This window comes from Ctenopharyngodon idella, chromosome 18 (assembly GCF_019924925.1).
Source record: "Ctenopharyngodon idella isolate HZGC_01 chromosome 18, HZGC01, whole genome shotgun sequence".
Taxonomy (NCBI): domain Eukaryota; kingdom Metazoa; phylum Chordata; class Actinopteri; order Cypriniformes; family Xenocyprididae; genus Ctenopharyngodon; species Ctenopharyngodon idella.
In genome coordinates, this window is record NC_067237.1 from 35,822,019 (window position 1) to 35,834,666 (window position 12,648).

General features: G+C 41.1%; 1 protein-coding gene across 5 annotated transcripts in view; it reads right to left on the reverse strand.

Moving 5' to 3' along the window:
* Positions 1–12,648, reverse strand: part of tcf25 (transcription factor 25 (basic helix-loop-helix)) — a 171,313-nt gene that overhangs the window by 128,180 nt on the left and 30,485 nt on the right. For all 5 annotated transcript variants that reach the window (XR_007926298.1, XM_051871405.1, XM_051871404.1 and 2 more), the window contains exons 7-8: positions 1,571–1,701; positions 1,338–1,437 (exon numbers count right to left, since the gene is read on the reverse strand). Coding sequence is in view for 4 of the 5 variants with exons in the window: in XM_051871405.1 (XP_051727365.1) it covers positions 1,338–1,437; positions 1,571–1,701 (231 nt within the window). In the remaining variant the exon portion in view is untranslated. The remainder of the gene's footprint in view (positions 1–1,337; positions 1,438–1,570; positions 1,702–12,648) is intronic.

The window sequence follows — 12,648 nt, forward strand, 5'->3', positions numbered from 1 at the left end:
TTCTTCTTTTTCTCTTTCTTTATATTTTCACTTAATTTCTGTATTGTTATCTTGATTCATTTTTGATTAAATGTTTATTTGTTAAATTGAATTCCATGTGTGGCCTCCCCTTTGTAATGTTGCTTCACCTGGTGGTTGTAACATATGTAATGTGTTACTTTTTATAGGTGGATTTCACTTTTTGTATAATTCAATAATAGTAATTAAATAATCGTTTAATAAAAAAATAATTGTATCACTTCAGTTTCACTGAGTATGGAGCACTGAGAAGTGCTGTTTTTATTGAAAACAAGCAACAGATTTGTTACTGCAGTTTAATGCAGTGCTCTAAAATTGTTTTTAATTCAGTTATCTTGAGGCTGCTTATTTGTCACCTGTGGTATCGATTTAGCATCGATGCCGAGGTAATAAATTGTGGTATCGTACTGAAGCCAAAATTGTGGTATCGAGCCAACACTACTGCAAACTCGCACAATTAACGCTGTTCTCATGCTTTCAGGCCACATGTCCATTTTATCACGCAATGAAAAAAAAAACATTGTGCAGCAAAGAGGACACTGACAACACGACAAAAACACTTTTCTAAAACACTTTTTTAAATTTTTATTTATTCCGAAGGACATCACGTGATTCTTCTTGGGCCTAGATGCACATTAGCTGAGCTCTGCATATTTAGTCCTCCTTTTCCTGCCTTTTGACTTTTTGTTTTGACATCTGGGGTAGTTTTTCATTTTGCACTGGTTTGCAAATGTCACACAGTCAGAAACTTGCTTATCTTTCAATATCATCCTTTCCAATAAAGAAAAAAACTAAATCAGCAGCCGCGGCAGGCCGAGTGGACATCGAGGACAATTTGGTGATCACTATAACGTGGTTTGAGGATATTTTGAAAACCGAATTAGCGGCAATACACACTGAATTCACCTCACACATGATGACAATCCAAAATGTGTGCTCTGAAATTGACTTTTTAACCGGGGAACAGAGACAGCAGAAAAAAAGTGGTCAACCAACACGCTAAATGCCTGAATGCCCTTGAGCAACAAATGACAGATCTACAAGATTGCAGCAGATGCAGTAATCTTCCAGCTGGCTTTCTGAAATGGTCACTACTGATATGCTTAACTTAACTGATAAGCTTTGTTTTCTCATACCTACTTGTGCATATATATTTTGTGGCACATTAACGTTACTGACTTCAACTGTGCTTCTAAATGTTTGGCTGTGCTCCTAAATATTTTAAATTAAAACTTTTTAAAATTAAGTGTAGGGCTTCTCTGTAAAACACTCTCACACAGGTCACTGGTCTCATTCAGCACATCATTGAATTTCCTCACCGATGAGATCTCTGGCTGTCTCTTGATCTTCCTGCATGCGACATACATCTGATAGCTGCAGGAGTGAATCAATATGATATGGATTAAGTTGCAGGAGAACCTGAAGGAAAACAATGAAGAAATGGAGTGTCACATACATAACGTAACATATGTTGCTCATGTGTGGAAAAAAAGAAAAAGAGGGAAAAAAAAATCAAGTAAGTCTGTAGCTAATAACATTAGAATAAAATTACCACAATGTTGTTGGGGTCCACTGACTCAACCGCATCAAAAAACTTGAACTGGACTTGCTGATAGTCACGATTATGTTCAAAGGTGAAGTGTTGAATGCCATCTTTAGACTCCACTAGACTCATTGAGATACCTAAGAGACACAACTACAGTTAGCTAGATTTTGCTTTAATGGTGTTAAGAGTACCAAAAGTTCTCATAAATGCACACTGCAATTCACAACTGCTCACAACAAAATGTATACGTTGTTTTGTAAACTTAGAACCACACAGGTCATTTAATATCTGTAATTAAATAAGGGCTTCATAATAATAAAAAAAAAAAAAAAAGACCAAAAAAATAAAAAATGGATTTTGTGGGACTTTTTTTCCTGATTTTTGCTGCGTTAAATGACTGGATTTGTGGAGGCTTTTCTCAGAATTTGCGGCATTTCTTGTGCTGTTTTGCAGTGAAAATATACCAGACGTTTTTTCTAACATTTATAGTACTTTTCTAAGCTCAAGAAACATTCTGCTCTGTAACGTATAAAAAGAGCACAATGACAAAAAAAAAAAAAAAAAGAGAAACTTAAGTGTCATCCTCTTAACCCTATAAAGGCTACTGTATCATATTTAATGAATACTCTAAATATGATTCTAAGGACTCTAAATTATCAACATGAACATGAACTGAAAAATCTCTAACACATAAGCAAAATTGGTAGCATTAAAATAGAGTTAAAATGTACGTATCAAATGATACAACAGGCTTTTGAGGAAAGTTTATTTGTTCATCTCTCAATCATCATTAGGTGTACTGCATTGCGTTTTGCCCACCACAATAAAAATTGAAGAGCTTTCATCATAAAACTAGCTATAAAACTGTTAAGCATTTAAATATCATCTTACTAAGACATAATATTGGGAGATATAGAGTGACAAATTATATTATGCATTTTATGCAAGTAATCTGCTATACTGTTATATAAAACTCATTAATTTATATTTTGGCCATATACAGTGGGGATCGAAAGTTTGGGCACCCCAGGTAAAAATTTGTATTAATGTGCATAAAGAAGCCAAGAAAAGATGGAAAAATCTCCAAAAAGGCATCAAATTACAGATTAGACATTCTAATAATATGTCAAAAAAGTTAGATTTTATTTCCATCATTTACACTTTTAAAATAACAGAAAACCAAAAAAATGGCATCTGCAAAAGTTTGGGCACCCTGCAGAGTTAATACCTTGTACTGCCCCCTTTGGCAAGTATCACAGCTTGTAAACGCTTTTTGTAGCCAGCCAAGAGTCTTTCAATTCTTGTTTGAGGTATCTTCGCCCATTCTTCTTTACAAAAGTCTTCCAGTTCTTTGAGATTTCTGGGCTGTCTGTCACGCACTGCTCTTTTAAGGTCTATCCATAGATTTTCAATTATGTTGAGGTCAGGAGATTGTGAAGGCCATGGCAAAACCTTCAGTTTACGCCTCTTGATGTAATCCACTGTGGATTTTGAGGTGTGTTTAGGATCATTGTCCATTTGTAGAAGCCATCCTCTCTTTAACTTCAGCTTTTTCACAGATGGCATCAAGTTAGCGTCCAAAATTTGCTGAAATATTATTGAATCTATTTTTCCTTCTACTCGTGAAATGTTCCCTGTGCCACTGGCTGCAATACAACCCCAAAGCATGATTGATCCACCCCCATGCTTAACAGTTGGACAGAGGTTCTTTTCATTAAATTCTGTGCCCTTTCTTCTCCAAACGTACCTTTGCTCATTCCGGCCAAAAAGTTCTATTTTAACCTCATCGGTCCACAGAACTTGTTTCCAAAATGCATCAGGCTTGTCTATATGTTCATTTGCAAACTTCAAACGCTGGTTTTTGTGGTGAGGACGTAGAAGAGGTTTTCTTCTGATGACTCTTCCATGAAGACCATATTTGTACAAGTATCTCTTTATAGTGGAATAGTGTACCACAACTCCAGTGTCTGCCAGATCTTTCTGGAGGGATCATGCAGTCAAATGTGGGTTTTGACTTGCTTTTCTCACAATCCTGCGAGCTGTTCTGTCTGATATTTTTCTTGGTCTTCCAGATCTTGCTTTAACTTCCACTGTTCCTGATGACTGCCATTTCTTAATTACATTCCGAACAGAGGATATTGGCATCTGAAAACGCTTTGCTATCTTCTTATAGCCTTCTCCTGTTTTGTGAGCGTCAACTATTTTCAGTTTCAGTTTTCTAGACAACTGCTTAAGAACCCATGGTGCTGATTGTTGGGGCAAGGTCAGATGAGTCTGGGCATTTAAAACCTTTGAGATTGACATCACCTGGTCTTTCCAGACGATGATTGAGAACAATCCATGACACTGTCAGGTCTCAGCTTTCCAAAGGGGGCAGTGCATGCTATAAACTGCTATAAACTGCAGGGTGCCCAAACTTTTGCAGACACCATTTTTTTGTTTTCAGTTATTTTGAAAGTGTAAATGATGGAAATAAAATCTAACTTTTTTGACATATTATAAGAATGTCTAATCTATAATTTGATGCCTTTTGGAGATTTTTCCATCTTTTCTTGGCTTCTTTATGCACATTAATACAAATTTTTACCTGGGGTGCCCAAACTTTCGATCCCCACTGTAAAGAACAACTGCACCAAACTGTTTTTTTTCCCCTCCATATTCTTACTATATCATACTATATGGGCCATAAAAGCCTGGTGTATCAAGTATATGACGAAACAAAAAAAAAAAAAAAAAGGTTTGCATTTATGTTTTATTTTATATTTTGTCTAAAGGTTTTGTCTATAAAAAAAAAAAAATAGATTTTCTCACTATTACTAAATTATTTTTATTTAATTAGTTTTACTTGGCTAATAAAAGTTTAACAAGTTTATTTAATAACAAGAACTTAAAACATAACAGCACTTTTGAAGAATACACAAAATGTATAAAGTAAACAAATGTTTAAAACAGTTTAAAGTACAAAAGAACACAACTATAGCTGTCTCTCATTTCGAAGGCTGCACCCTCTGGAGGTCGCGTTTGTCGAGGAAGTCTTACTTCAGAACAGTAACCATTATAAAATTGACCATTATTCCTAGTGAAGCGTAAATTGTTGTAATTTTGTTGAATTTTGATTGTAGTGGTCAGTTTACTAAAATGAAGGAGCTTCAATGACAAATGCGGCAGACAAACCCAACCTCCAGAGGACGCAGCCTCAAAATGAGACATGGGCTATAAAGTTCATAATAACTTATACTTCCTATAACACCCGATGTACTCGTTACATCAGAAGAAGAATGGCATATACGCCAATATTAGTCTCTCTGTTTATCCCAAGGTCTACCGTAGTCAGTCGGATCCAGGCCGTATCCAGATCAGATGGAGGACCTGCGCCTAGACACGACCACAATGCATCCCTGAAATGTCAGCTGAGATTGTGTCAACTAGACCATCCCCTGTGAAGGCCTCATCGACATGACAGCCAGTGACACAGATCTACAACAAAACCATTTCCATACCAGGGTGATGAATCAGATCTTCAACTAGATGGAACTGGATTAAATATTTTGACTGTTGCAATCCCAATCTGATTTATGACCTGTAACACTGCCTGAATCATAATCATGCACTGTTCGTTGTTGGCCAGAGGAGAACTGGCCCCCCGACTGAGCCGGGTTTCTCCCAAGGTTTTCTTCTCCATTTTGTCACCTGTTGGAGTTTGGGTTCCTTGCCACTGTCGCCTTTTGGCTTGCTTAGTTGGGGATATTCAACAATGTTTTTGATCTGCCTGCACTGACACCATTGTATGCGAACTGAACTGAGCTGGACGATGACGTCACTGTTTTCTCCAGAGCCGAAGTATAGATGAATTAACTAAATTAATAACTAGTGATTTTTACAAAGGAATGAATCAATACTGAATTTACTTAAGCTGGACAATGACACAATTTTCTTCTAGAGCGGATGTGCAGCCAAAATTATTTGCAAGTTATCAGTGTAAAGCTGCTTTGACAATCTGCATTGTAAAAAGCGCTATATAAATAAAAGTGACTTGACTTGAGAATCAGAACATTTTCAGATATCTTTTCTAGCATGTTTTAGTCCAGATTAAAAATGTTTAAGTGAAAATAAGGGGTGTCAGAAACAGAAACCGTTGTATCACTGCTGTTCCATAAGCACCACCTACTGTCAGAGAGTGCATTACATTTTCATTTAGAGTTTACTAGTTCCGTCATGTTGCTTGTCCATGTTGGGGCTGTTCAGAGTGTGTGAGCTTCTTTTATGCAGCATACAGGCAGTGTTGAGATATAATATAGATATAACAAATATACAAATAATACAAATAGACCTACTGCAAACAATGCAAAGAAACACCATATGTCCAAAAAGTAAAAAAAAAAAAAAAAAAAAAAAACAGTAGTAAATAAACAATTAAAAGAAAAGAAAATAATAATAATAATAATAATAATAATAATAATAATAATAACAACAATAACAATAATAATAATAATAATAATGAATAAAAATTAATAAAACAAAAATAATGAAAAATTAAAAAAAAAAAAAAAAAAAAAAGATTTTTTTATCCATTTGGAATGCAACAATTTCTTCTAGTATATCTGATTATAGCATTGTAATCTTTTGCTGAAATTAATCAAATCAGAGCAACTGCCTTCACCTAAAATCCTGAAGATTCAGAGTATATTCTTTTTCCTAGAGTGGAAACCAGTGTTTTACACTTAAACAATTCAAGATTCCATGAAGCACTACAAGTACCTTCTACAAACAAATGTTCCCAGCCTTTCCGGTAAGAAAGCAACTCTAAGCATCCAGACTGCAATATGCTTTTACTGCATCTTTCTGATCTGTCATCTGTCTGACTCCTCCCGTCTCTGTGAGGGTCTGAAGCATTCGTTTCACACTGGAGCTTATCCCTGGGATTGTTTTGTTTATGATACAACTTAAAATAAATAAAAAATAAATCGTTTATTTTTTTATCCTTGCATAAAGAACAACTTCAGCTCTCTGAAAATGTAAGGTGTTTTCATATTTATATTGATTTATTTATTTATTTTTATTTATATATTCATTTAGCTAAAACTATAACTAAAACAGTTTGAAATGTTTAAATAAATGTTAGTAACATATGGCTTATATATTTTATTTATAATCATTTTATTTAAAATAGAGATAAATTCCTTTTATAGAACCAATTGTGTGTTTGGGTGCATGTGTGTGGTTCCCTTTCGAAAGGGAACTTCTACTCTGCGTTTGCAAACGCTATGGGGGAACGTCACGTGACTGTGTCTGAAAGCCAACTATCCAATAACTCCAATGCCTATTTGCCGGCGACAGCCTATGACGTCATACGGTGCGACCCGGAAGTATAAAAGGCGCGCCTGGGGAAGCAGTCATTATCTCATCGTCTTTCGGGACTGTCTGTGTCTTGCTACTGTCGTGTATAACTCTGCTATACTTGTGAGTACATCTCTGATTATGTCTAAGGTCAAAGAGAAACGTTTTAGGAAGTGTGCGGATACATGCCCGAGATTTTTGACTCCAGAGGATCCGCACACCGTATGCGTACACAGTCTGGGAGAAGAACACGCACGGACAGTGCTTGAGGGCGCTGTCTGTGAGAGATGTGAGCGTTTTTCTATGAGAACGCTCCGTTCCCGCCTGGCTCGTGCCGAGGCAGAGTGGCGGCTGCACTCATGGGGCTCGCAGGTGGAGCTCGCCGCCAAGTTTGAGAGAGGTGTCACAGTCTCTCAACCTCCGGCGGCAGCTGGCGGGGATGAGCTCCTGGATGACGATGATGTCTTATCTCTGACATCATCGGATCAAGCCTCCTTGCCCAGCATATGCAGAGTTACTGGAGCACAGTATACTGCCATGGGAGCACGTGAGGAAAGAGCCCGTTCGCGGCAGGTTAGACGAACGTTTTTTTTCTGACCACAACCCCGTAACTCCAGTGAGCCTTCCATTCCTTCCAGATCTTCACGTAGAGATCAAGAAGGCATGGAAGAACCCATACTCGGCCAGAATTTATCCACATCAGCGGGGGAATTTCGGCCAGCATGGGTATGTGTCACTGCCGCCCATTGACGAGACGTTTGCCAACCATCTCGTCACAGGCAACGACACTAAAAGCTCCGGTTCTGCCGTCCAGACCCCCTTAAGCTGACATCTCGTCTGAATGGCAGAGCATATGCTGCTGCAGGTCAGGCTGGCGCGGCTTTGCACACTATGGCGGTGTTGCAAGCCTACCAGGCTGACCTGCTGAAGGACCTGGATCAGGGGCAGGGTTTGTACCCTGATGCGTGGCTGAGCTGCGCCGCACCACAGATCTCGCTCTCCGGGCCACCAAGCAGACGGCCTCGATTTGGAGATCGATGGCGGCCATGGTGGCCACGGAGAGGCATCTGTGGCTGAACATGGCGGACATCGGGGAGAAAGAGAAGGGCTCTCTCCTCGATGCCCTGGTTTCGCCAACTGAACTTTTTGGCGGCTGCATTGAAACGGTTGTCGGAAATTTCAGGGAGGCGAAGGCGCGCTCAGCAGCATACAAAAATTGCATACCGCTCAGGTCCGATCCTGGGCCCAGACAGCCGGGAGGCCCTGGCCCATCTCGAGCCGAGGCTCAGAGGCAGGGCCAGAAGTCTAGTGTCGCCGCTCGAGCGCCTCCTCCACCTCGGAGCAAGTCGCAGAAGCGAGGAAGAGGAAGATGGACTTAAGGGAGGTGATTGATCACCGACGGCAGCAACGCCGCTGATCGATCCCCTCTTTTGGCGAAGGTAATTCTACATCTGCCTTCGCCCCTCTTCCTCGGCCTCCCAGGTGTTTTTAATCACTGTGCATGTTTAGGACGACACTTTTGAACAGTCAGGCTGACGGCTGGGCCCATGATGACATTTTTCTGAAGGCCTGCCTTCTGGCTTGATAGTGAAAGGGTTCTTTGGGCTTCTAGAACCATGGATTTCATCCTTCCCATTTCAAATAAGTGAAGGAGGAGTCTTTGGTCTTCGAGCCACAGGAAGGTAAGACAAGGTCTGATTTAATTATTTAAATGTTTGACCTTGTGTTGTTCCTGTATAAATTTCCTGAACATGTAACAGTAAAATGTAAACTATTTAGGTGTTTTTTGGGCAAAACTGGAGTGTTGAGACTGACTGAGCAGGCCACAAAATGGCTGTCGCTTAGTTTTTTCTCTATATACGAGTAGCCTCTCGGCTATTTTTCAATATAGTTTGAGTTGGCACTCATTACTTCAGTTTATATGTCTACCGCGACCCTAACCGGCCGCCTGACATTTTAGCTTTGAGCTTCGCTTTATTTCTCTCATCATGAGATTTGGAAGTGAAGATCAGGCTTTTGTTATGGGCCTGTTGTAGTATATAGGCCTATAGCTTAGCGGCCAGGCTAGAGCTAGGTGATGTGTGGTATATGAAGTAACCCCATATGAATTTACTATCCTTTCAGGATGTGTAGTTCCTAGTTCTGGCTTCCTCCCGAGGGAGTTGTTTAGGCTGTATGCCCAATTATCCCCTTGCTTGTGTAGGTGCAATTGTGAGTTTAACAGCTAGGTTGTAGACTGTTTTTGACTCCCTGATGCTGTTTCTCAGGTGGTAGGCCCTTATCTTCGCGTAGATAAGTTATGCAGGTGTGTGCTAGGCCCCACTTTCTAGAACTTTCATGCTAAAGGAAATGATTTTCTTCTAGCCACTTGATGTTTTGTATTTATCAAGTTTGAGTTGACGTTGCTAGTTTTTCCTTTCAAAGACAGCATGTATATCAAAGTTTGTGTTACTTTGAGTTCTAGACTTTTGCCCTACATTTGTATGTGAGCTTATTTATGCTGCCACAGGTTAGCACCTGCTCTCATACTAGCAGGCCCTTTTGCTGTAAAGTGGCCTCTATTTGAGTATATGGTGACTTATATTTCCCAGTTAAGAGGTTTATTTGTGTCACTGAGTGCATCACCTGTTGGATTGCATACTCAGGGTAGTTAGATACCAACTTTCCTCAAAAAAGTGGCTCTATTAGCTTCCTTTTGGTGATCTTGTTAACAGCTATATTGCATATAACTCGGATTGTAGGCCTTATGATACTCGGCCTCCTTCTAGTTAACAGTTGTTTTTACAATGCTGTTTAACTGATCATAATATGCTCACATATTCTCACAGATTTACGCTGCCACAGGCCCTGCCACGTGTCTTTTTGAGGTAGTAGGCTTGTAATAGCCTCCCTTAGACCATGCTGGCTTTGTTTGGTTCCCTTTAGTCACAAATATTTAGGGTACATTGCCTGTTGGAATGTGTAGCCTAGCGCAGGTCGCAGTTAGCTTCCCATAGCTATTTGGGTTAGAGCTGGTTCTCTGTAGCTTGGTTCCCTTAAATTCACGAGCTGAAGCCACGTGTTATTGAATTGGCAGGCCCCTTCAGGCCTCCTTTTTAGTTTACATGATGGCACAGTTTGTGTTTTTTAATCTGTGAGCAGGCTGATCGCCACTTGATGCTGGAATGGAGGCCCCTTAAGGCATCCTTTTCTAGTCGACTTGTTGGCAGGATGCCTGGGAAACCATGCCTCCATCGGCCACGCCCCATCGCTGACGGATAGGCCCTAACAGGCCTGTTCACGATGTTCGGCAGCGTTTTTCATGTATTAATCATCTTGGAAACTTCTAATACATGGCCTTTGGGTGGTATGGTTATGGTAGCCACTTGCTGATGCCACGTGTTTACTAAGGCAGGCCTACTTCGGCCTCCGGTGTAATATGTGGAGTTCAGTCATGTACTCCTCTCGCTGTGAGAGTAACAAGGTGCTTTTTACCGAGTATTCCGAGTGGCTAGCCCCTCAGGTTGATTATAGTAGTGAAACCTTACTGAAGGTTGGTTTAACCTACATCTGCCTCCCTGAGTCTGATTCTAATCTAGTTGAGCTAAGAGCCACCTTGCGCCTAGGGTGGATCTTTTGTGCTCCTAGAAACGGCCACGAGACTTACGCCGTGTGTAGTAGAGGTCGCTAGGCCTAAGGGCCGCCTTTTTTGAACACACTGGAGTATGTTTGGGTGTATTTCTCTTTGAGAATTATCTGTATACACTTCCGTTGGCCAGAGGCCTAAGTGATAAATCCAACCACCTTTTTGTCTGGTTGTTTATCGTCCTTGGGGCCTAAACACTGCCACGAGCTGATGCCACGTGTCTGTTGAGGTTATAGGCCCCTCCAGGCCTTCCTTAATACGTGTTGGCGTACGCTGTACTCCTCTTGCTTTAAAGAGTAAAAGGTGCTTTTTACTGAGTACACTGCCAGTTGGATTGTGTTAGGTGGATTGTCATGCAGGCACTTTGCAGCCTCTTATGCTGCCATTGAAGTCGTCTGTCTACCCCAGAAAAACAAGACAGGTGTTCAGGGTGGCCCTTAAAACCAGGCCACTTTTCATTACCCTCCTCGGCCTCCATGAGTATGTGCCCATTGCATGGTCTACCTGTTAGGTGAGCTTCGTACTTCCCTTTTAGGGTTATGTTTGTAATAGCGCTTAGCTCCCTAAGCTGATCATAGTGGTAGGCCTTAATCAGGCCTCCTCCTAAGATTCAGCCTCAGGCTGGTCTGTGCTCCCCTGGATCAGGGTTCTCTAGCGCACAGCCTCCTCAGTGCGTTAATTAAGCACTGAGTAGATCCTAGGATGAGTGGATTGTACTCCTCTCAATACGAGGGTTCACAGCACTTAGCGGAGTTCTGCTCTCCGGGATGCCCGTCTCTACGCGTGGATTTGAGTTTGTTTCTGCCTCTTTGCAGTCACTCTTACTTACTATCTTCTATGAAGAATGTGTTTTAGAGGCTCTGTATTCAGACAGGATTGGCCAAGACTTAGTCTCGTGACAGACCAGTTCGGCCTCCCTGGTGGCATTGGGGGTGACTTCGTTCCCCTCTAGTGACTGGCCAAGGTTCTCTTCGGTTCCTTGGCCTCATTCCCTTAAAGGGTCCACTTTCTCTTCGGAAAAGCTTGTTCCAGACGCCTTAGCAGCTTCTGTAGGACCTCTGAGGAAGGCCTTCTTGAAGTTCAGCTTGGGCTGTTGGCCAAAGGGAATGCTGTCACTGACAGCCTGGTGTGATCTGAGGGGGAGTCGCCAAGCAGTTCTCTAACTGCTCTGGAGCCTTTGTCTCAGCCATATTTCTTGGCAGGCACTCTCCTCAAGCATGGTGGCGTGGGTATATCGTTCCCCATAGCGTTTGCAAACGCAGGGTAGAAGTTCCCTTTCGAAAGGGAACGTCTCAGGTTACGTATGTAACCATGGTTCCCTGAGAACAGGGAACGAGACTCTGCGTTTCCTTGCCATGCTTCGGGCTGCCTGCTGAACAGTCCCTCAAGACGATGAATAATGACTGTGTTGTGAACAACAGTTTAGATGGCATTCCAGGGACCAGTTTACAATAGGGCCCCTCTCTAACTGCTGGTGTGTAAGAAGATGTGCCACACTGTGATTGGATCTTTGGTGAACAAACATAAATGTTCAGCAACATCAGATAAGATGTTAGGACAACTACCAGACACCTCTTCCAGAGCAGGAAGGGGAACCTTCTGCACCCACCAAAACTAAGGAGAGGACTTCTCATTGGACGACACATTGACTCTAACCACCAAACTCATTCCTAAGATTTAGGCAAGGACTGTCATATAAATTCCTTCAGGACCCCCTGGATGGAGCAGCAGTGACTGAAATAAAGAGAGGCCACAGAGATCTATCTAAATCCATTCATACCTATGTTTGGAGGCCTTAATTTGATCGAAACTGCATCACATCCACTCCGTCTTCATGCAAAGCAAGTTTATGTTAATGGTTACTGACTGTTAAAACAACAGGTCATGGGACAGTCCTGTTAACAGATAAACAAATGCACGGACGATGATTTAATCATTTCATATTGTGTTTGGTGTCTATCTGTTCCCTACGATGCCTTTAATAATTTGAAAGAGGTTTGGTAAAGAAATAATGCATGGGTAAAATGTTAAAGACACCATTTTAACACTGTACTTTATGCTATGCAAATGAGTTCCACACTAGGGTGGGCAACACCGGGGTTGCTTCAAATAACAGTGGCCA